Source organism: Ylistrum balloti, unplaced genomic scaffold (genome assembly GCF_031769215.1).
Source record: "Ylistrum balloti isolate Yb309-2 unplaced genomic scaffold, AGI_CSIRO_Ybal_v1 Utg369618, whole genome shotgun sequence".
Taxonomy (NCBI): Eukaryota; Metazoa; Mollusca; class Bivalvia; order Pectinida; family Pectinidae; genus Ylistrum; species Ylistrum balloti.
In genome coordinates this window covers 1,278,922-1,304,228 of record NW_026781890.1, presented here as the reverse complement: position 1 = coordinate 1,304,228, position 25,307 = coordinate 1,278,922, and the positions used below count along the sequence as shown (strand labels likewise).

At 35.6% G+C, this 25,307-nt stretch overlaps 2 protein-coding genes and 1 pseudogene across 2 annotated transcripts; 2 read left to right on the top strand and 1 right to left on the bottom strand.

Moving 5' to 3' along the window:
• Positions 1-1,011: 1,011 nt before the first annotated feature.
• On the bottom strand, positions 1,012-13,663 carry LOC132548864 (sorting and assembly machinery component 50 homolog). The gene is made up of 14 exons (XM_060212763.1): positions 13,576-13,663; positions 11,869-11,940; positions 11,488-11,589; positions 11,164-11,251; positions 10,737-10,840; positions 10,376-10,521; positions 9,231-9,318; positions 8,283-8,411; positions 6,947-7,018; positions 5,762-5,845; positions 4,845-4,986; positions 4,265-4,411; positions 3,550-3,691; positions 1,012-1,697 (listed from the first exon to the last, which is right to left on the bottom strand). The coding sequence occupies exons 1-14, from the start codon at positions 13,594-13,596 to the stop codon at positions 1,652-1,654; spliced, it is 1,383 nt and encodes a 460-aa protein (XP_060068746.1). The 5' UTR covers positions 13,597-13,663; the 3' UTR covers positions 1,012-1,651.
• A 1,349-nt stretch (positions 13,664-15,012) lies between these two features.
• Positions 15,013-18,525, top strand: LOC132549231 (E3 ubiquitin-protein ligase Midline-1-like; annotated as a pseudogene).
• Positions 18,526-19,957: 1,432 nt separating this feature from the next.
• LOC132549169 (uncharacterized) lies at positions 19,958-22,315 on the top strand. Its single transcript, XM_060213092.1, has 4 exons — positions 19,958-20,419; positions 20,614-20,784; positions 21,292-21,579; positions 21,776-22,315. The coding sequence occupies exons 1-4, from the start codon at positions 19,958-19,960 to the stop codon at positions 22,313-22,315; spliced, it is 1,461 nt and encodes a 486-aa protein (XP_060069075.1).
• Positions 22,316-25,307: the final 2,992 nt, after the last annotated feature.

Sequence of the window (25,307 nt, the reverse complement as noted above, 5' to 3'; positions counted from 1 at the left end):
CAATACCCTACAAAAACAGTTAAGGTAATGACTGAAGACTTACCCCAAGGTTTCAAATCCAGACATGTTTTCATTTTCGAGCATGTAACAGCAAAATTACATTTTATTTTAAGGGATGGTTTGAATATGGTTTAATAGTATTAGTATGAATATGAGATATGTTGATACAATACCATGTGATGATGATATACAGCTTTGTTTCAAACTGATACAAACACAAAGTCAGTTGAGAAATTTATCTAGAGTGTTCATCTCAACTGACTCACCTTTAGGCACACCAAAGTTGGTGAATATCGAGTCACTGGATTTTAGAGTAAGATTCATTTAAAAACGCAGACTTTAACATAAAAAAGACTACATACATCTATATATGAAATGATGAGCTATTCACAATAAGAAGTAACTATGTCAATCAAAACAAACAATAGAAACAATGTATTCCAGAAGGAGCCGTGGTGTTACCTGTTGTCACATGTCACAACTGTAAACCTGTCTTCAGTGTAACAACACTCAACACCTGTGTTTTTGTTCTTATATGTGTGTAGTGTGACCTAAAGGAGCTGAAATAAACTGTAGAATGAAGTTTTACATGTGTGTAGTGTGACCTGAAGGAGCTGAAATAAACTGTAGAATGAAGTCTTACATGTGTGTAGTGTGACCTGAAGGAGCTGAAATAAACTGTAGAATGAAGTCTTACATGTGTGTAGTGTGACCTGAAGGAGCTGAAATAAACTGTAGAATGAAGTCTGACATGTGTGTAGTGTGACCTAAAGGAGCTGAAATAAACTGTAGAATGAAGTCTTACATGTGTGTAGTGTGACCTGAAGGAGCTGAAATAAACTGTAGAATGAAGTTTTACATGTGTGTAGTGTGACCTAAAGGAGCTGAAATAAACTGTAGAATGAAGTCTGACATCTGCAACTACAAGACATATGATGGAAGGCACCCATTTAAGTAATAAAATTAGTTAGTACAAATTTCTACTGGTAAATAAACCAAACAACAACGGTGTATGATCATGGTGTTTAATCTTTACTGTTACAATGGAGGGTTATATTCAACAGCAAAATGAGTCAAATACCATTCTCTCACAAAACAAGTGTTACTGAAATGTTTTAATCAAATGTAAATCTGATATTTTCACCACTGAATTATTTTTGTTGCAAAATCTTCTTGCTTCTTTTATATTTTCTGTTCGGCATCCTGTCAATTTAGTAACAATAATCTTGTATACTCTGTCAAAAAAGCCATCATTTTAAAAATTCCACTGATCATATTTCCACTCACATTACACAGAGAAGCAGAAATTTGTCAAAACTTTATTGTCAAACCAGAGTGTCGTACAATTCAACACAGTACACTTTAATACTGACTTGTTAAATTTCCATACTGACACATTGAAGAGTTCCTCTGAGCCAGATCTTGAAACTTGACAAACTCAGTCTGGACCTTATGTTCTTTAGACTGTGAAAGTTTACTGCATATTCCAGGTCTCAAGAGATTATGATTAATAGTAGTTACTAGACTTCAGTGGGCGTTTATCACAATGACGCTCTGGGAATTTCTCTGGTTGACAATGCAATTTATAGTGTCCACATGCAGCAATTCACACTAATATTCTTATTGTGCTCACTAAAATGACATCGATGAATCAGAGGAAGGTCATCCCAACACCAAACTGTATCCCAGGATTCACACTACAACCAAAATAAAGAAAGTGTAGAAAATGTCCACAAACAAGGGGCCTAGCGGCCTTGATGGTCACCTCAGATAAGCAATATTGATTATAAAGATTAAAATGTAGATAGCTTTCAAGTGTCCCAATGGGCCTGCAGTGCTCACCTGTCATGATTCATCCTTGGTACATACCAGCCAAATATCAAAACATCTGGTCCATTGGTTATTCAGAAGAAGTTGTGTAAATGAAAAAGTTAAACCTGGACCATGGCATAAGCCCACTTGGACCTTCAGGCCACGTGAGGTTAAAAAAGAAATTGTGACATTGATAATAGTAACCCAATAGTAACAACACTATGTTCAAAATGCATTTTTCCTTAAAAATTACAGTAATTGAGCAGATATTTTTTTCAAATCAGTCTATTTGACCTCTTTTGGCTCTGCTCATAAAACCCTGGGGGTCAGATAGGATCAATATGGGCATATCATCATGCCGTCATCCTTCCCTCATCATTCTGACCAAGTTTGATGATATATTATGCTCCTAAATCAATTTTTTTTATATAAACTATAGTCAAATTTACCCCTTAACCACGGGGAAATGTGAGACCCTGGGGCCATGAAATTCACAATATTGGTAAAGCTCCTTATTTTTAAAAATACGACTCTTTTATACAGGAAGAGTACTAAATTCTAACATATCAGGGTATTGAGAAGAAGATTTTTGAAATTCGAGTCAATTTTATCCCTTCTGGCCCTGCCCTCAGGCTCCTGTAGGGTGGTGACCATATAATTCACTAGTTGGTCTCATCTTGGGCCAAGAAAGGTTTATTCAAAATTTCGTTTAAATAGGTTCAGGGTTTTTGAGAAGTTAAAATGTAAAACTGTTTACGGACACGCAACGCCAGAAGTGATCACAAAAGATCACCATGAGACTTTGTCTCAGGTGACCTAAAAACCTGTATGAAAAATATATTATAAAATCATTGCCTAACAAAGGAGGACCTTTCACTTAGTTTAAAGATGCAACATCCTGTATAACTGATTTTCAACAAGGCAATAATACCTGACATTCCTACTAATTGTATGAACGTAACTTTCTAACATGAGCAACAACATTAATGTACGACAAAGTTCATCGCAGTGTAAATCATTTTGCGTGTGATTTATTTTTACATTAAGATGCGAGGAGATTAATGGTAAAATTAAATCCCTTATTATTATTTGTAAACAAATAAATCTTGATGATATCCTTGCTGATTCAGTTCCTGATATCGGAATCCACATGTCTAATAGCCCATCTTCTGTGAATTTCAAGTCATTTCTAGATCACTGTTCACGATATCTTGTATTCCCAAATATGTCTGAAGAAGTACATGAAAGCTCACAAAATGAAATATTCGTAAAATCTAGATGATTTACAGTACATGGCAGCCGCTCTCTTATATCATTCCTAATATAAATCTAGTCAGCTACTAGTACTCAAATGTCAAGCTCAGTACTGTACAAAGGGAGGTAACTGTCACGACACAAACAACTGCCACAGACTTATCACATATCTTTGATGTAGGGCACGTATTGATCTACTTGAACATTAATCATGCTTTTACTGAAGATAGAAAAAAACTTCTTTTATAATTACATTAAGAATCGACTTCAAATTACTTAGTAACTTAAATAACATTCATAAATGTTCAATCCACTCTAATGTAATACACTAAAGTTGTACTTTTACTGATTGATGTCTTAGGGACACATTAACTGGTAGTATGTAGTTTGTGTGGCTAACAGCTTTTAATGTAGAGCCCTTTGACTAACAGGTGAATCAAAGACAATTCGTAATCATTTTAGCACCACATTTGGATCACTTACCAGTCTCCATTCATGACCCGTACAGGGACAACGTAGTTCAGTTCCATCCGTGCAATGTTGCCAAGCTTGAGGACGAGTCCTGCACCATATGCTAGCCGGAACTCATTAGATAACTGTTCGATGTTTTCTTTTAAAGATTTATCTGTAATCAAAATAAAATATCAAGTAACTGATGTTAAATGTATACATTCTAAAATAAAAAGTGTAAAGTTGATGACATGATGTAATGGTTGTCTACTCGCTTACTAGTACACGTACCAGGAAAGTTCTCCAAAATAGAGGTCTGTATATTATCTATCAAACTATTAGAAACATACTATATGTCTACAGCAACATTACATAAACTTCCATACAATGTGTTGTTAAAGTTAATCATATCAAAATGCATTTCTGAAAGTTAATGCCATATTATATGATGTCAGCAAAATCTGTGATTGGTGTAAAAGTACACAATAACCTGTCATAGGAGACTTCACAGAGAAAGCAGAAACTGTGTTACCTAATCACAGATAATTCTGTGATATACCATGTTAAGACAAGGCGAAGAATATGTAGTTTATTGTATGACTGATAATGCATTACAAAGATAGACACACACATTTGACTATATATCTCTGGACACCACGTGGAATACAGAGTTAACTTCCAGTAGTTAAAGAGAACCTAGTACTCTAAGTTCTGTTACAAAACATTCCAGAAAAAAAAAATTTCTTACCTAATTCAACACTGCCAACATTTCCTACATTAACAAAAGCATGAGATCTGAATAAGTCCCCAAACCCTCCTAGGCCTGGTCTGAACGGCAGAGGTGTGTAGATGTGGGCAGCACAAAGCCAGTAAGCATCTGTTCCTAGAGCGTTTCCTTCAGATAAAGTATACACATATAATACACATTTATCAGTTGTTCATGTGGCATTTCTGTAAACTAAAGTATGAAAATCTCACTTCTACAGCATTTCCTAATAATATAATGCAAAATACAAATATCAGTTCCTAACATCTTTCCATCAAATAAAATTTCCTTACAAAAGAATACATTCATGTACCACTATCAGTTGTCTAAGTGTTTCTCTTACTTACATGAATTATAAATTTACATTTACACAAAGTACAGTTTTAGTATGAAATTTCAAAATTGGTACAAAAAGTAACAACATATTATATTCAGCTCACACTGATTCCTGTTAACCTAAAGACATTAAACAGCCCACAGAATAAAACACCAGTAGGCATTTCTTGTCCTAATGTACCTACATCTGGTTAAAACTACCTTATGGATAGAAAAGGTAACTAACCTTCCACATGTGGCCCGACTCCTCTGTCATGAAAGCCTCTCAGGGTAAGTGGACCTCCCAGGAAAAATTTGTCATTGATAGCTATTTTCTTGTTGTTGCCAACTCCCCACATGGTACCACATGCTGCAGACAACTGGACAACCTTAAAATAAATCAAAAATAGACTAGCCAACACTGTCACAAAGATGAAATTATAAAGAGGCACAAAGGTTAGCCATAACTATCACCACAATTTATACCGAGACACATGGGCTTGTCATCACTGTTACCACAAATTTTACAAAGAGACATAGGCTTGCCATATCTATCACTACAAATTATAACAAGACACATGGCCTTGTCATCATTTGCTAATACAATTTTATCAAGACACACAGGTAAGTCATCACTGTTACCACAAGTTTTACAAAGAGACATAGGCTTGCCATATCTATCACTACAAATTATACTGAGGTGCATGTAGCCTAGCCATCACTGTCACAATAATTAAATTACATAGAGGCACAAATTAAACCCAAAAGCTAGTTATAACTATCACTGCAAGTTATATACATGAAAAGATTTAGGAAGAGTCACAGAAAGGAAAACATGTAAACATCCATCCAAGTAATATACATAAGTACCAATCTATACCTTATCACTTCTTCCTTTCCCTAAGTAATAAAAATTAAAACCCACCATTACATTTACTGATATTACTGACCAATAATAATAAAAGTGAGTACAAACCATACAATATCTAATTTTGGTAGAATGTTATTGAGTGGTAGGGTAAACTGTTTAGCTGTAAGACAGTGACCTCTGTTTTTTGTTGTAGATGTATCTGAGCCTTGCCTTCATTATTTCAGTGATCGCCTTTTCTCTAGGGATGTATTAGGTATATGTACATATATACTTACATTTCAGTAAATACTTACTATGTATGGTAAGATTTCTTTATTGACTTGAAATTCTGTATTTAATTTGACAAACTCTACATTTCCTCCTAGACCAGCATATTCCTGTAAGAAGAGACATAACAGATAATGTATATCAACAATCCTAGTTTTAAAATAAAATTCTTGAGTCAAGTAAGATTTCAACATAAACCTATACATGGTAATCTCTACCTGTACATCCCTTTAATATTTTCAGTGGAATGATGAGTCAATCCATACCTACCTAAATGTAGAATGAGAGAACCTCCAACCTTACAAAATGTTTTATATTTTCAGAGGAATAATTGAGTTAATTAACATTCAGAACGAGAGAACCTCCAACAGTACAAAACTGTTTTATGCTTTCAGAGGAATGGCGAGTCAATCCATAACAATCTACATGTAGAACGAGAGAACCTCCAACAGTACAAAAGCTTGTCATACATTGTTTAACACTAAACCTCACACAAGCATTATGTGATGGTTTCAACAACTGGAATAGGTATCTAAATATATCCTGAAATTTGAACAGGAAATTATGTCTTTCAACACTGGCACAAAAACTTGACATTAGATTTGATTAGGTTAGATTTGAGACATAATTTTGAAGTCATAATGTTTAAAAAAAAAAACCAACATTTTCTTCCATCAAACTATTCAACTCCATACAGTAACAGTTCACTCCCACACCAACCCACAAACCAAATATCAGCTCCCTAGTACACTTACAAAGGAGTTTACTGATGCCTGTCAACATTTAGAAACAAACGTCAATGCTAACATTGACACCAGGGTGACTACATAAGCTCACCTTTTTTTTAGAGGCAAGCTAAAAAGACGAACAGGTGTTTTTGAAAACTTCAAATTTTCAACACCATAGATAGTTGTGAATCAAATTGTGTATGAAGTGTGACCATATCATAATAAGTTTGTGTCACCATTTGTCACAGAGTCTAACAATTATTGTGAGTTCAGGTGGTTCACATTTGCATGTAAGTGTTGTAGGAAAGAACAGAGAAACACAACCACTGCTGTGTGATGTAGACAGTGAAAGTTCAACCCTCAAATTAAAATTCCCGAAGTCTAGGTTGCAATTAATACTCAACCAGAAAGATATCACTCACTGCTGAAAAGTTCTTAATCTACATCTTACTTACTTCTATTTCATAATATTTTCTATCATACCTGAGCAGCTCTTAACAAGAATCCAGCATGGGGAAGTATCTTATCATCCCTTGTGTCAGTGGTGACTGTGTGCTGAAAACAGAACAGACTTCTATAGTACTCGTAATTGATTTAATCTGGCTAAGACAGGCCTCTAACCACAATTATTGTAAGTCATTAAGGTTCCAACTGATGCTTACTTTTCCCTTTAATACAGACTCACTACCGATTCTATTCAAAGCTTACTTTTAAGGGTGTGTCTAGGAAAATGTTTACTCAAGTCTAACTTTTGCCAAAATGATAAAAATGAAAGAGAGCTTTAAGTTTGATATTAAAGCTAAAACTATGTTTTTTTTTGTTATTATTATTTCATTTTAAACTTTAAAGACATTTCAACACCTGGCAAAAGTGAATAGTTTTTACAAGAGAAAATAAAAAACACTGATCGAAAAGGCTTTTCTATCTTACCTGTACATAAATGTATTGTCCTCCCGCTCTATATTGGGGAAAAGTGTTCTGTCTTACCTGTACACTGGACATAAATGTATTGTCCTTCTGCTCTGTAATGGGGAAAAGTGTTCTGTCTTACCTGTACACTGGACTTAAGGGTGTGGTCCTTCTGCTCAATGATGGGGAAAAGTGTTCTATCTTACCTGTACACTTGACTTGAGAGTATGGCTCTCCAGCTCTCTGTTAATGAAAGGTGTTCTATCTTACCTGTACACTTGACTTGAGAGTATGGTTCTCCAGCTCTCTGTTAATGAAAGGTGTTCTATCTTACCTGTACACTTGACTTGAGAGTATGGCTCTCCAGCTCTCTGTTAATGAAAGGTGTTCTATCTTACCTGTACACTTGACTTGAGAGTATGGTTCTCCAGCTCTCTGTTAATGAAAGGTGTTCTATCTTACCTGTACACTTGACTTGAGAGTATGGCTCTCCAGCTCTCTGTTAATGAAAGGTGTTCTATCTTACCTGTACACTTGACTTGAGAGTATGGCTCTCCAGCTCTCTGTTAATGAAAGGTGTTCTATCTTACCTGTACACTTGACTTGAGAGTATGGTTCTACAGCTCTCTGTTAATGAAAGGTGTTCTATCTTACCTGTACACTTGACTTGAGGGTATGGCTCTCCAGCTCTCTGTTAATGAAAGGTGTTCTATCTTACCTGTACACTTGACTTGAGAGTATGGTTCTACAGCTCTCTGTTAATGACAGGTGTTCTATCTTACCTGTACACTTGACTTGAGGGTATGGCTCTCCAGCTCTCTGTTAATGAAAGGTGTTCTATCTTACCTGTACACTTGACTTGAGAGTATGGTTCTACAGCTCTCTGTTAATGAAAGGTGTTCTATCTTACCTGTACACTTGACTTGAGGGTATGGCCTGCCTGCTCTCTGACAGCGAAGGGTGTGGTCCTAGATAAGGCTCTGAGATCCCTCCACACCCCATCCCATTGTACAGTGTGGGTCCCCAGTGTGGATGGGAACTACAAGACACCAAACAATTACAGAATGATTCAAAAGTTTTCAGTGGCTGTTCATTATATGTGAGGTCTATAAACAACGTCCTTACCATTTCACTGAGACCTTTAGCCAGATCTCTATTTCAAAATAGTTTCACTATCTTCAATAATCTTGACCAACTAATATGTAGCATTAGATACAATAATAAATATAGTTTAAACAATTAACAACATTAAACAAAAATGCTTGCTGTCAATATTATACTTCTAAGATCACAAAAAATGACTACCAATACATTAAAAACATTTCACATCACAGCAGACCAATCATCTTTAGTCTGATCCAACAAAACTTACTAAATATTACCAAGTATCTGCCATTACCAGGTATTACAGCTGGAAGATGGAGATAGAACAATCTGCTGTGATATCATTATTACAGATTGAACTCTTAATGTGGTAGTACCAGGTTCACGTGCTTTTCAATCTTGTATTGAAACGAAGTAAATTAAGTAAGTTCAATTGTTAGATATGTCACAAGCCTTTAGAAAAGTGACATAATCAGCAACTTAATAAACAGATCATATTACAAAGTCTTAAAAATATAGACTTTATCATAAAGGTTTTGAGAAAATAATTAAAAACCCACAAGGAATTTCCTCATTGAATTTTGACCGACATTGACTCCATATCAAGACAAATATCAGACGCCATTCATCACACAGCAGTTACACATGATTTGTCATATGATCTATGTGGTATTAACATATTAAATGCACGTCACAATAATTCAGCTAGCATAGGATCTAGAGATATTCAAACACTTTGGTTTTAAAAACTTACAGTGAATGCTGCCAACAATCCTTTACTGGCCTCTTTGTAACCACTAAGTAGGACATCTGTATTGGTGCTGTACCCTCCCAAGGCCAATCTACAGGTAAAGAGATAATATCCTGAGACAATCTCCAGATACGTCACAATACAAAATCAACTTATAGGCATATGAGTCAATGTACAGGTACCGGTACATAGTCAATATACATGTTGAGTCAATCAACAGGTACAGAGTCAATACAAGGAGTCAACCTTAAAGTACGGAGTCAAAATAAAAGTTTGGGTTTGGTATTTGTTGCTTTACATTCTATCAACAGTCAGGGCATTTAAGGACATGCCAGGTTTGGATGGAAGTGGTAAGCCAACCTGCGACTAGTATACAGATTCCTCTTCAAGAGTTAATCTACATATGCAAAGTCAATATATGGAGTCAGTTACAGGTATACTGTCATTCTACAAGAACAGAATCAATATATAGAGTCAATCTACAGGATCGTGTACATTTGTATATTGTCAATATATGCAGTATTTTTTCACACTCAGATGACTGAATTCTGTACTCATTCTTTTCCTGAAGGACTCACTAAGTTATGAGACTACCATATTTAAGCAATGGAACCCCTTAATATCATAAAAAAAATTGTATACAGATTTAACCTTTTTGGTTACATACATTAAGGAGTTTACCTAAAACTACAGAATCAATATATGGAATCAACTACAGGTACATGGTTAATATACAGAGTCATCCTTTCAGATACCCACTCAACATACATTGCACAATGTCAAATTATATTGACAGTCAATATAAAGAATAAACCTACCAGTACATAGTTAATATACATTGAGTCAACAGGTATCAGAAGTGAGTGAAGTTATGGCCTCAACCTACAGGAACAGAGTCAATATAAAGAGTCAAACAACCAGTACAGAGTCAAAATATGAAGTCAACCTAATATAGATTCATTGATGATCACAGGTTTGAAGTTAGAGTCAACATACAGCTGTGAATTATGAACCTCGCCTGACACTGGCATTTTCCTGTGACATAATACCATTACCTGACACTGGAGTGACAATCAAGTTGTTTACATGTAGTCATGTGACCTGATGTTGGTATTTCCATTGAGTCACTTACTGAACTGCTCAGTTACCTGACTTTGGGGTTTCCATTGAGTGGCTTAGTGAACTGTATGTGAGCCTGGTTGTTCTTCCTACTTCGGAAGTTTCTTGTGTGGGCATATCTAGCAGCCAATTTCTCAGCTCTCCCAAACAAATTATTCAAACCCAGCGTCAAGGACTGCAAATCAGCATGTAATGGTTTATTAAATATCAACCTAATTCAAAACAGGTAAAACGTTATTTCATCAGACTATTGATATGTGTTTTACATTAAATGTCTTATAGGATTAGGTTGTTGAAGTTATACCCTTCTTTTTGATGGTTTATCTCACTTTTAATATACCAGTATCTGATATCTGAATGATCAGTACAACAGTCACAACATGACCTTACCGACTCTATGTCATTGTTTCCTGCAGATGTGTGCACGCCACCCTCAACTCGTTTCTCCTCCACTATAAACTTGACATCATAATCTGTTTGAGAAGCACCAGGGGCTAGCAACAAAAACATAGAGTAATTTCAATGTACATGACACACCCTGTAGTGTGAAATTAAGATGGGATAATATATACATGCATACACAGATGAAATAACTTCTTCTTTGTACAAGTAAAAGATCAGAAAGAATTACAAAAGAGAGCCCAGTTTGTTACCATTTGTATCCAGTCACAATGCAATGTGACACAAGTTCCTTGGCATAAATAAAGATGGGTATACAGAACAGAACACTTACAGCATTATTGAAAGGCATTGATATTAGAAATGAAATAACTCGATCTGCAAGACAAGGAACTTGAATTCTTTATTTATGCTATACCTTGACATGTGTCTACTGTTATTTTCACAGTTTTGAAGATACCCAGTTCCTGGAGATTAGCCTTGGATACAACACATTGTCTCACTACCTACAAAATTAAACCAGTTACAAAACACAAATCATTTTTGTAGCATTAAAAGAAATATACTCATTCTGTAAATCCTGATGATTTAAAACTTCAAAAACAAATATTCAGAAATAGAATTTTAATCTACTTAAATTAACCACAACTAACAAGAAAATGAAAAATCAGATATAATTTTTATTATCACTGATTTTTCTCTGTCATAATTAACAAAATTAAACACTTTTGCTTCAGCTCACCTGTTCAAAATTTTCAGCAGAAAATGCATCTCTGATCTTTGGAAGAAGAAAGTCCTCTTTTGTTCTCACTAGCCCTTCAATCAAAACTCTCCGTACTTTGGCCTATATAAATGAAAACACAATGACTGCATCTACCATATTTACCACAAATATCTTTCAGTTTTATGATTACTAGTTCCCACTAAACCATATCCTGAGTATTCTAGTAATCAATATCCATTTTTCTTGTTTTCAAGCTGAAAGGTTTTTCATTTCTTTGTTTTTCTTTGTGCAAACACACTTTATAAACTTTGGTGAATTATCAATAACACCATTACAAGTAACAAGTAAAAAATCAAAAGGTAAAACGAAAAGAAAAAAATTCCAGACTGGTTATCTTACAGGTCGCCTAAAGTCTACTGATCTTCTTGTCCGCGGAGCTGAATCATCAATTTGTGTGTGGCCTTCCATTTCCTGGAAATAAATGTTAACAAAATGGAGATAAATTTCTAAACTAGTGGGGAAAAAGAATGTTTACACTGCTCATCAAAACACCCAGTTGTGTTTACAGTGAGTCAAGATAAAATCTGCTATATAATATGACATGGAATTTGTCATTCCACATTATAAGATTTTAGCAAACAGTCCACTCAGGAATCAATTGCAAATCAGTAATACAGACACTTTTTCATTTCACTGAGTCTTGTCATTTTTATTTGTTTCGGTAAAAAAGTCTTCTGTCCTTCATGATGTGCATTTCAACTTTATTATCAAACAACAAGATGACCACCTGTTGGCCATTTTGTTTTTCTGATCAGTCCCAAAATGAAACTGGCACAAAATGGGATGGATGTACAGATGGGTAGATTGATGAAAGCTCACAATCTGATGATTGTAGCTTTGTAACTTTCTTATAATGCTTGAGGATGAATGCAAGGATGTTATTTGTCGCTTTGGTTTTGAATTCTTAATTTTTTTCCTTTTGCTAATTGTGATGAGAAGAAAGTTCCACTGTTTTATGGCAGAAGGAAGGAATATTTATGTGTCTATACATATATATGTATGTCCGGATATGATTGCACATAATGTACCTACAATGTACATACCCACATTGTGTTCTGTGGTGCAGTATTGAGGATAATTGTGCATATGATGATACACATAATTTATGATTTGTTTGAAGAATTTGAGATGTATTCTAGCGCTGCATGTCTGATGGGAATGTTATTGATATTTAATCCTATCACAATGTGAACTTGTGTTGTGGTATTTCTTGTTGGCGTGTCATGGTGCATGTACTGTACACAGTATTCAAAGTAATTGGCAGTTTTATATGTGAACTAGTTGTAAGAATAATGATACACAAGGAATATCTTTATTACATACATGTTACAACAGTATTATTTTTATCATTTCAAAAAGGACCTAGATAGCTCAGTTGGATAGAGTGTTGGCTAAGTGTTTTTAGGTGGAGTTCCAAGGTGCATGATTTGATGTTTCATATCCATGGTGGTTTGTGCTCTCAGGAAGCTGAGAAACGGACTTGGCAGAGTGACCGTTATCGTATCCATGGGCAAGATACCTTACCCTCTATGTGTAACGCAATTACTTTGCGTGTGATGTGACGTGTACCCAGAACATTTTATAGAGTTAACCACCAGTTTCTACAACCAGACCCCACCTCAAAATGACCAGGGCTATTAACGGGCAATGAATCCAGCAAATAAACAATTATTTCACATATAAAAGGATTATTTCTGTGAAGTAATTGAGTACATGTATGTTGTAAAATCCAAAACCAATGCAATGCATATCAGCAAGTTATTGAAAATAATATTATTCATTGTAAACATTACACTTTGTTTCCAGATTTGATAAGTTTGGTCAAATAAAAATGTTTTTATGCATTTGATAATCGACACAAGTAAACAAAAAATGACTAAATGTATCGATAATGTCAGGGTATCAGTGACATGCCAGTCGGCACTGAACAGCTTAACCTAAACAAATGCTTCAAGTTCTGACATAATGGTTGGCATGATGTCTAGCTGAACAAATATGTGACTGCATATTCAATTCTATTTGTCAAAGTAAATGATCTTTCCTTACTTTAGCTTGTACGGTGCCCATCGTGTGTGAGACCGGCAAACAGAAAGTCAATCACACAACATTGCAGGAAGTGAAGGTCAGCTGTGGAAGGGAGATAACTCCAATTTAATTTGCTGCATGACGTACTCTATCACAGGTATTACAGAAAAAAAACCATAATTTTCAGGAATATGTTTTCCTATATTCTCTTACAAACTGAGGGTATGCAGAATATCTCACATGCATATATTAAACAAACAACCCTTACATCTGGACAACAGATACAAATATCTGATCTGTCTCTACTTTTCTTTTTATAAAGATCCGCTTTCGCGGCACGTGCCGGTTGTTGGAAATATATGATAAATACAAATCAAAATGCAGTTTTGGATATTTTGTCAAATATAAAACAATGACCAAAAAATAAGATATTTATGAAGAAATTTTGTACTTTGGAATTCAGCCAGTTAGTTTCGTACAGATACCCTCGAACTGCTATCACTAGAGTTGCACCGACCGGATTTTGGCGTGATGTATATTGGTAATACATTTTGATATATTTGACTCGGTCATATACATGTAAGTTAGTATTTTAAATAACAACAATTTCATTTTATGTGTTTCGCGATTAACAAATAGCATTAATTGATATTAATATGAAAGCGATATGAGTTTCTGATCTCACAATGTCATGTACAGTCTGGACGTCGAAACCGAAAGTTGACCGAGAAATTTATTTTTTCTTGAAGAGAATGGTCTAGATCCATAAAGAACTGAATGTTTTGATGCATATGTCGATAGTAGATTAACACGATGACACAATGTCTGTGTGCGATATGCACATGCCAAAGTCTATTTGATTTATTGCCCATTTCTTCCTTCTTATTTTCATATACACTATGAACATGTATAACTTCGGATATTAAACGAAAAATTGTTTGTTAAAATCAAGTATACCTGATGATGTAGCACGAATATTTTAGAACATTGATGTGATCCCCAACACTTCTTGATTTTGCTATACATGACGAAGGGGAGAGAAATCTTATCATTCTCATTAATATTGTTCAATAATTATGCGTGGGATATACTAATAGATATATACATTTCGGATATCTATTTCATTTTTATTAATGAAATATAGCTGGTACAAGTAACAACGATTAACCCCGTAAAAGACAGGCAGTAGGAAACTTCCGTGGGTTAAATTGTTAGGCAATACATCTCGATCTCAAAGTATTTCGAAGGGGTTCCTTTCTATGCTCCTATATAATATATTGATATACTCACGATTTTCTAGCTGTGAATTCACTAGCTGAAGTATTTATACTGGAAATCTAAGATTGATATCTTACATATTTAAAGAGAGCGATGCCCGATTATTAAACCCGAGACTTCACTTTAAAATCAATTTTTGCCTTCAATAATTACTTTCAGGTCTGGTATGGTGGCACGCTGACGTTAACTGGTGTTGAATATGGCCGAAGGTGGAACATCAGAAAATCCTACTACTGTCTCACCTTATGTGACAGAGACAAGTACAAATATTGACCCCCGTCTGATAGAGTGCCCAATCTGTCTGGAACGACTCCAACACCCGAAATCACTTCCCTGTCTCCACACATTCTGTGAGGAATGCCTATGTGCGTACATTACACAGGAATTTGATACGCCATGTGTTTCCTTCCCTTGTCCAATATGTCGGTCAGAAACTGTTCCCATAGACTGTAAGGAAGATAGAGGAAATTGGGCAAAACAATTCCCTACTAATAACTTGACTGCTGCAATGTCAAAAGGATGCATTAGAGAAACACAGGTACACGAATGTGATCCATGTAGACAAAAGGATGAAAGAAATATTGCAGCAAATGTGTGGTGGGTAGAGTCCAACCGTTTCCTTTGTGACACTTGCCTCAGTAAGCTTCAGGACGTTATGGATGACGACCATACAGGGATAACATTGGTAGAGGTGAGGACCGGACAGAACTTGTCCCCAAACACTGCTCCATCACACACATACTGTCCTAAACACAAGAAGGAGATGGATCTTTATTGTGAAGACCATCGGTCTGTGTGCTCCACATGTATTGCTGTAGCGCACAGACGATGTGACGTAGTGACAACTCTCTCAGAGTTTGGAGATAAAGTCCGATGTGGCTCCGAGATACAGGACATGCGGACAAGTCTCCAGGAAATAGCTTCAGATATGGAATCCGTTGCTGATGATATAAAGAAGCAGACAAAAAACCTTGAAGACTGCAGATTTACGTCAGAACTTCGAGACGCTCCTAAGCAAACTACAACAGAATATCATAGATGAACTTGTTACCACATACAAGAAAGAGAAACAACACCTGGATGACATGTTACACAGATGTGAGAGAATGCACAATAGTGTCAGAACAACGCAGGTTTTGTTAGAAAGTAACAACATTGAGAAGAACAACATACAAATGCTATCAGCTCTCCAAAGAGGAAGGATGGAAATAAAGGCATGTAAAGACCTTACTACACAGGTAGCCGGAACATATGCTACCGTAGAATTGAACCTCGATCACGACGATGCCGATGTGTTCGATGAGATAATGATGCTTGGTAGATTAAATGTCACTCGAACAAGACGTGAAGTTCCTGTCAATCATCTTACAAGTAAGCCATTGTCACTTGCTGACGTAAAAGAACTCTGTATAAAGACTGCGTCTGATACATGGCAATGTAAAATAACGGGATTGCTCTACCTAGCTAACGGGCACATCTTATTGGCAGATAATGGTAATTTGAAGGTAAAAATGTTTAAGGAAAACGGCGAGTTTGTCGATGCGGTGTCTTTGCCACAAGCACATTGGGATCTGTGCTTGGTGAACAACGATACTGTTGCTGTCAGCATTAGCAGCAAACAACTCATATCAATGGTCGAAATCAGGTCTTCGAAACTTTACCTTATACCAGGTGCTGAAATCAAAACGGGAAAGTGTGGCAAAGGAATAGTATACAACAACGGTAGATTTATTGTTGCATCGGTATACCCAACAGAAATAAACAGTCTGACGACGGACAGAACTGACATTCGGATCCTACATAGGCCAGAGTACCAGCCTTATTATCTTGTGTGTGATCCCTACTCAAAGGATGTCATAGTCAGTGTATTCACCGACACGATTAATAAAACGATAGTGTACCGACTTTCACCGAACGGAACAACGGAGGAAATTGCAAAGGTAGGCCTCTTAAAGAACGGAAACGGTTTGGACGTTGACAGAGAAGGGAACTTGTACGTCTGTGGCAGGAGTTCAAACAACGTTATTCAAATCTCGAGAAATGGAACAGCAGTTAGAGAACTTGTGAAACCAGAAAGATTAAGCAAACCATGTACGTTATCTGTCTGTGGTAATAAATTTATTTTGTCAAATGCTGCCCCTGATACAAGCAATCATATCACAATTTATGAGTTATTCTAAAGCACAAAATAATAGCAATGCTTTCCTGAAAGTCTATATGTTTACTTAATACAATGTAAGGCTGTGCGGTTTTTAGATAATCTGATCCGAAAGATCAAGCTGATCTATATCCATCACGTTTTGTCCGGCTTTGAGCACCGTCAGTCATGTGAAACTTGTAATGTGAAACTTGGAATGGATGATCCTGAGATGGTACTGTCAAAGTGTTCTTGTTTATCGGAGAAATGTCCTCATTGACCGCCATCTTGAAAACCTATTTTGAAAGTTTCACGTTCCACCATTTTAATCGATTAATATTTTTGTTATTTGATTAGATATTATTCTTTGGATAGACTGCATAATATGTATTTTCGGTTTCCTTCTTCATCTAAAATGACCACAAACAGAATGAAGTTATCTGACGCCTTGTTTACAGGTATAATGGAATAACTATTTCGTAAATGTGATGATTTTACATCAGGATCAAGGGATGCAGACTTGTTTTGTTTTCATGTTAGATTTTAAAATACTGATTCTTTGGGAATATTAGACCTTATGAATTTAAACCACTGTAAGTGAATTCCCCCAGTCCCACGCCACTCTCCACTCTGGCATAGTTTTCCACGGAATTTATAAGAACTTAATTTCCGATAAATGGAAAGGGTTCATAATTATTTGGTACTACATGAAAAGTTATTGTAGTTTAATTGTTTGATCAATGCTGATACTACCAGTTGTTATATTCCCACTTGACCAAATTTATACAACTTATGTGTCAGAGTAGCTATTACATGGTACGTCCTCCTGTATTCATTTGTTGCAGCCATTATTTCTTATTTAAAGGGGCCTTATTGTATATGAAAACCTGCATATTAATGTAGTACAAGTTAAAAATATCAAATTTAAGCCATACCACATAGCGATATTTTCTTATTAAAAACTACTTGAAGAGGCGAAGATATAACTCCGCAATTTGCTTGATGTGTAGCCAATTATCATAACTCATTAATGTCAGATGTGTAATTCATAAACCATTATTGTAATCCTTTACATATTTTGTTAAAATACAATAAATCGAAATCATTAATTACAGCCGATTCATGTATTATGATCTAATTGGGACATGTTGACATCGTGATAAATATATGTAACCGGACAAGTAAGTAAGAAATCGGTTGGCACCAAAGGCAATACTGTTTGAGGGACTGAGGTATAGATTAGATGTGCCTTGTTGAAAAGATACACATCAATATACAAGAACATATTTTGTGTCGTTTAATTTCTCAGTGGCAGCAGTTTACAAGCCATTCAAATCTTAGAAACAACATGATACAGATACGCTGGGGAAATTTTCGTCAATTTTGCCCATTTCTCCTTTTTGTCAAAATTAAAGAGGAATTTAAAAGACGAGTTAAAGCGGAATTATATGCCATTATGTTAGGGCAACAGGCCGAAAATGAACAGGTTTTTGTAAGTTTTCGCGTGTATACCGTGGTAGCAATGACAGCAGTAAGCACCAAATGAACAACAACGGTAAAAGGCAGTGTGTTGTCGTAATTTGTTTCTGCAACGATGATATTGATAAAATGTTAGCTTAATTTGCAGAATGTGTTCACGTTTTCAATCAACATTACTGTATATATAGATATTTGAAACCTTATATTCATTCCTTTCCCAATATGTTCATGATATATATCATCCAAGCCGTTTATATTGGCTCAAGGATGTGACTTTTGCGTAATTTTTCAATCAGACATATCTAATCTGAGATTTTTTTACTATATCTATCCAATATTTAACAATTCAACTCAAACATATGATACGTATGGGTTGTTTTGGGGAATAAAATCATAACATAAAATCAAAGTGTTCTTATGTATGTTTAATATACATGTATATCAATATTTGACGGAGAATGTACACCGGAGCCCATGTAACTCTATTTCCAATACATGTGTACAGAAATAAACGAACATGACAAAACTTGCATACAATCAGCGCTGTGGCCCATATCTACCCGTATGTACAGATACCAGATGATGGTGTTACACATGTGCCACATGCACACAGCAGAATAACTACCGACCACCGTATGCGAGCGGTAAGGTAACACAGACTACCAAGGTAGGTTAATACAGACAAGTGCTGTAAATTATTATTGTAAAAAGGGGCTTAGAGTTGATATACAGTATAATATACTGCTAAATATTGAGCATGCTGACACAGCATAAACCGACTTCCGGGTTATAAATCACTTATCATAGTTTCGGTGTAATGTTTATTAATTTTACAGCGGTAGTGCATCATCTGACGCTGTCAAATTTCAGACCGTAGAGGATCATACTTCATTATTTGTTATCTAATGGCTATTTGACACAGAAATTACTGGACCTTGCCCTTAAAGTAAAGTGCTGTGTCAGTGATAGACATCTAACAATGAACAGCACAGGTATTTGGAGAGGGCTAAATCATACTAGATAAACCAGTCACAGAATTGATGCACAGCAAACTGACCCTATAAATATTTTGATAACGACTAAGATTATATCAATAATATCTGTGTTTGAATCTACCTTCAGAAATAGAAGGAGCTGACAGAATAAAACAACAAAGAAAATACCGACATATTAAAAGAATCTGAATTCAAACATAAATTCAATGAAACTTTGCCAAAATAAAGACTAAAGAAAGATGATGAAAGCTGTGTTGTATGTTTTCCTGTACAATCCTTGAAAATGTATAGATCATTGTGTTCCAAGTATCAAATTAGGACATGCTATTCCAGCTATTATAAGGTAGGAAATACACTTGTATTTCTGTGTAATTTTTTTTTCTCTGGGTCACTTTATCGAATTTTAGTTTGAAATAAGACTCAATAGACATGTCATTATATACTTTCTTTTATTGCTGATCATTCGATATTTGCGGGATTGTTCGTTGGTCTTACCTTTGTTTAAAGGTTCAGAATGGCAGCAGGAACCTACACACTTCCTCCTGGAGGTCTTATGGAAATAGTTTTCTCGTTCGACACAACGGGATCAATGTCCTCCATACTTGAGGAGGTTCAGGGAAGATTACAGGACATGATACAGCGCCTCCAGGCGGACATTCCCGGCATTAGAATTGGTGTTATAGCCCACGGGGACTACTGCGACAAAGACGTTTTCTATTTGACCCAGGAGCTAGATTTTTGCACCGACGTAGTGGAACTTTGTAACTTTGTGAAGGGTGTGGGAGGTACAGGTGGCGGGGATGCCGACGAATGCTACGAACTAATTCTCCGTATGGTCCGACAGAAGTTTTCCTGGACACACGTGTCACAGAAAATACTGGTAATGATTGGAGACGCAAACCCACACGAGCCCGAGTATGAACTGAATGTGGATAATATAGACTGGAGACAGGAGATTAACCATCTTAAAAACAGTGTGTGTATACCTTTTGTAAAATCATTTTTATGGATGTTTATTTTCGTTCATTTCGCCGTTACTATACAACATTCTCGAATTTAAACGTCCACGAAGTCACAAACAGTTCGTTATAATATGATGTATTATTTTATTTATGTGTTTCCTGGGTGATGAAACATATATAAAACCATTTTAAAAACGTTATTTTAAAGGGAGTTAAGATATACGGAGTCCAGGCGTTTGAACATGAAGGTGTGGAGGACTTCTACAAGACAATGGCCCTACAAACAGATGGCCACTACCTCAGACTGGGTGAATTCTCCAACATCTGTGATTTCCTGATGGCTATCTGCTATCGAGAGAGAGGCGAGCACCTTTTCACGGTACTTACATAAATGTATTTCAACTAATCAACCTATCGTGAACATCAATTAAATTCCTGATAATTTGTTTGTTTCGGTATGCATCACATAATTAAATACACTGCTATAAGACGTCCATTTCCAGTAGATCAAGAGGTTTAAAATCTATTTTGGCATTTCAGATTAGAAAAAAATACGAACATCTTTACTAGCAAAATGTCAATCATTTCAAGTTTAGCGCCAAACAATGAATTTAACTGCATCTTACAGCTGTTTTGTCCTTCTTGGACTCTTCAGTGATGCGATGCTAAAGGCCTAGATTTTGAAGCCTAGGGGGCGACTGAGAAAAATCCAAAGCGATCGAAAGAAAAGTAATCTACAAGGGGACCACATGTTCTCATGTTATCGTTAACAACGCATACCAGTGAATCAGGTATACTAACAACAGTTTTCCCTTATGTCTTTGAATTCTCAAACCGGTTTACAAATTTACCTGATGTGTTCAGTATTTTTACTCTTTCGTTGAAGGAATATGAAGCTGAAGTGCGTTCCAGATATGGACCTGGCGGTATCAATAGAGAATTGGAGGGACTCTTTGGAACACTCCGCAAGAACGAGTCTGGAGCCAGTAGCACAAGCTCAACTGCATCATGTCCTATAGTAGTACCACCGCCTAAAGTTACTAGTCCGAAAATGATAAAAGGAAAAGCGCCGGTGCCATTACGAAAACAAAAGCCAGGCAGTCAACAAAAAAAACCAATTGTGAAAAAGCAAAAACAGGTAATAGTATTTCAAAAGAATCTCATTCACATCAATGTTATTTTGTATAAAACATAGATACTGAAACATCTCTCCTTCAAAACAATAATAATAAGAAATGCCATAAGTCTGATTATTTTACAAACAGATAAACGTTGAAATAGATCACTAAATATGTCGTAAACGTACACATGATAAATGCATGTATATTGTTTACATAAACTGCATACATACACTGTAGGCGTTTTTACAGAGAAAGGCCAAGGAAGACTCAAAACTCATACATAGAGAGAAAGTAACACGCTCTTCATTCCCGTGCAGCCGTTTAGATTGGTCTACATGGCGTATTGCATATACTCCAGTGAACGCCTTTGGACCGAGTTTAAAACGAGGCTTTACTACAACATTTGGAGGTAAATGTTTAAAACGCAAACAGCTATTCAAAGACAGGTCGAGAAAAACTGCAGTTTATGAGGTATCAGTGCAAACGAAAACACGAGGAAAGCGACATGTAGTATACTCACAAATTGTCACAAGGAAAGGGAATTGTGTCGATTGGGAACACGACCTTCTTCTTGGAGGGAGGAAACGTCTTCTGAATCAAATACAATCCGTGGTCGATTTTGGATGTAAGGTGTTTGTACGGCGAGCACTCGTTTCGAAAAGACAACTTTCGAAACTGGACTCGTTAAAAGATTACAGCTACGCATGGAGCCCCCAGAAATTCACACGGAAACCTAGACGTGTAGTACGAGATAATGTGATGATTTCCGATAACTGCAGCAGTAATTAAGTGATCAAGCTTGGACATGACAATGAAATCTACTTAAGGACAAAGTTTATGTATTTTTATATAAGACAAAAATGAAATTTCGTACTTTTATTTATTTATTAAAATTAGTTTTATTTGTTTAGAATTGACTAGTTATGATTTATAAGCAAAATGAGCAGTTACTAATCCCCGTGCTAACACAGAAATACAGTTTTTAAAATGTCTACTCTAATTGCTAATCATACTATCCATTTTCGACCTACCTTTGTCTTCTATGATTAGGCTAGGTGCCTTTTTGATCCATCATTTTCTTGCAATTCCTATTCGATATGTCTATGTACGGAAGAGTATTAGCCTCACAAAGCATAGCTTCAAACGTCATATCGCTCATGGAAATTATATCTACAAAACATAGGAGTCTTTAAATATTCCTCTCAATAAGATTTAAGAATAACCACAAGTGAAATGGATTTTTATTTCTATATTCCAAACCCAAAAACAGATTTATGAAATTCACTCATTACTCATAAGTGTGGTCAGTTGTGTTTATGTAGCTATTGCAACACACTCATATAGGAGGTCAAGTAAGAAACTACATGCATATACACTAAATGCATTTGTAGATGGCCCATTGCCCTTTCAACCGTTGCCTGTGATCAACAAGGCACTTTTATTAAAATTTTATCTCAATATGTGACAAAGTCGGTTCACGATACTGTAATACACCAAAGCGTTAATCCCTCGTTGTAATAAGCTGCACTACAGACTCAACTAACGACTTGAAAAGCATATGGTGTCGCTTCGGTCCTTACAGAATGATAACATCAAACAAAATAACACATGGAATTCCTCAACATTCTAAGATAAAAAAGTTTCTCCATGACACACTCAAATACAGTGACGAAGCTGATTGACACCAGTAAATAGAGGAACAAGAAAGGAATGACAGGATAATGATTACAACAACCATGTAGACTTATATTCTCTTCTGTGTGTTTCTGGTACCATATTTGACTTTTTTTAACGTTCAAATAGGAAATAACAAGAATTAGAACAGAATGGATAAGCGTCTTCTACGTCATCCACAACATTTTTCATATATAGTAAGTACGATCCCAGTGAGTTATGCTAACTTGTTTAATGCGAAACATACTTGTATTAACGAAACCACCAAGCATATATGTACAGACAAGCATCTAGAACATTTGACTATATAACCGGAAAGGGAATGGCAAATAGAGGTCATCATAAAGACTATACAAACGTGTGCCCGAATTTAGAAGGGTTATGTAGCATAGTAACATCTGTAATGAATCATACTTTCGGGAAATTGAAAATTCACAAAAAAAATTATTATCAGACTTACACAGCTTCGCTGTTTCATAATAGACACTACGGTAAATAGCACGTTAATACAAATTTAGAATTAGAAACATTATATCTCAACGATGAATTAATATGCATACTATTGCTGCTTCGTAAGTGATGCCAGAGGTCACTAAGGAAAGTAAGTAATGGTCGAAATAAATGTTGATACAGAAAGAAGGACGCGTACAAAACTTAAGATTAAATAAAGATTTGTTTAATTCTAGATGACATCAAATTAACAACAAGCGCATGTGTATATTCCTAATTATTCCAGTATCCAAATAAAATGAAAACGTGGTGAGTGTGGTTACAACAAACTTGTGGATTTCAATTCAACAAATTTAATTCTAGATGATTTCACAATAACCACAAATGTAGGTTTATATTCTGAATAATTTCGGCATCAAAATAAAATTAGAAATAGGCGTGTGTGGTTACAACAAACATCTGGGACTTCAAACACGAGAATCGCCAGCTGAAAAAAAAACATTGAAGTCAAAACACTTGCTGTTCATTAATATGATGTGTTATCTGATGTTACGAGTCGTCAATTTCGTCAATTTGTAATCTTCAGTATTAATGTCGATGCACATGCAGACACAGTCACAATTAAACATATTTCCTATTTCAGATTGTGCGTCGGTACAAACGAAATATAATTACTTTTTATGTTAAATTTAAGTTGATTTCTGGCTTTTTGAAATATATTTGACCGAGTATTCCAAAAGTGATAGGAAATTATTGTTATCGGTTTGTCATTTGCACAGCGGTTTTTCGTTGCGCGTACATGTACAATGATGTGTATAGTGGTTCCAGTTGAAATTTTTGTCTTCTAATAATTCACGTTGATGTTCCTGGTATCATACTTCCCTGAATAATGTTTAATATATCGCCAATTAGACAGAAGAAACGGTTATCTACATTTGTTAAATCTTAGATGACAGTCTTGTGCGAACCTTTCAGAAATTGTCAAAGTCTTCGTCATTATATGCATTATAGCATTATAAACAAACTACTTGGTCTAATACGCCTTGTCATACCTTCAATAGTCCACCTGACGAAGAGTTACTGCCCTTGATACCGAGAGAAGATTTACTTTTAGAATGAATGATAAGAGACGTAATTGAATATATGTAGTTATATCGGGAAACAACAATGTGTAAAGTTATCTTAAATGCGATTGAATTTTTAGTGATGTTTGATCTAAATTGTTTGTGTGTGCGTGTTGTAGGATTCATGAGCATGTGTCGTTGATACATAATACATTTGATAGTCTTTCTTGCCATTATATATTGTGTTGTCTCTTCTAAAACTCCGAGCATGAGGAAAGCACCTATATATCTTATTCCGGAAGACCTGACCATTTTATACAATTATAAATAGTGTCTGTGTCTGACCAAATACATTGTACATCCTATGAAATATCTGTATCGACGGATTGAAATTTCCGGAATTTTTTTTTTATCTCAGTGTATATCATATTGAAAACAAAGACCAGATGTACCGCGAACTTAATTACTTCATCCCGCTAGACCCCTAGTTATTATTGCATGGTAGTAATGTTTTTAAGATAACGGAAAAAATGTGCCAAAACATCCAACAGTACATTCTTGACTCGAATTTACTCTCTGTATCTCTAGCATTC

What these genes read in the sequence shown, in the direction of transcription:
- LOC132548864 (XM_060212763.1), bottom strand. Translation starts at nt 13,596, where the DNA reads ATGGGCACCGTACAAGCTAAA. An exon ending in GATTGTTGGCAGCATTCACT is followed by an intron (nt 8,412 to 9,230) that starts GTAAGTTTTTAA and finishes GGTGTCTTGTAG; the next exon opens with TTCCCATCCACACTGGGGAC. An exon ending in TGTTGGCAGTGTTGAATTAG is followed by an intron (nt 3,692 to 4,264) that starts GTAAGAAATTTT and finishes TTTTGATTACAG; the next exon opens with ATAAATCTTTAAAAGAAAAC.
- LOC132549169 (XM_060213092.1), top strand. Translation starts at nt 19,958, where the DNA reads ATGGCAGCAGGAACCTACACACTTCCTCCTGGAGGTCTTATGGAAATA. An exon ending in TTAACCATCTTAAAAACAGT is followed by an intron (nt 20,420 to 20,613) that starts GTGTGTATACCT and finishes GTTATTTTAAAG; the next exon opens with GGAGTTAAGATATACGGAGT. An exon ending in AGAATCTCATTCACATCAAT is followed by an intron (nt 21,580 to 21,775) that starts GTTATTTTGTAT and finishes GCGTTTTTACAG; the next exon opens with AGAAAGGCCAAGGAAGACTC.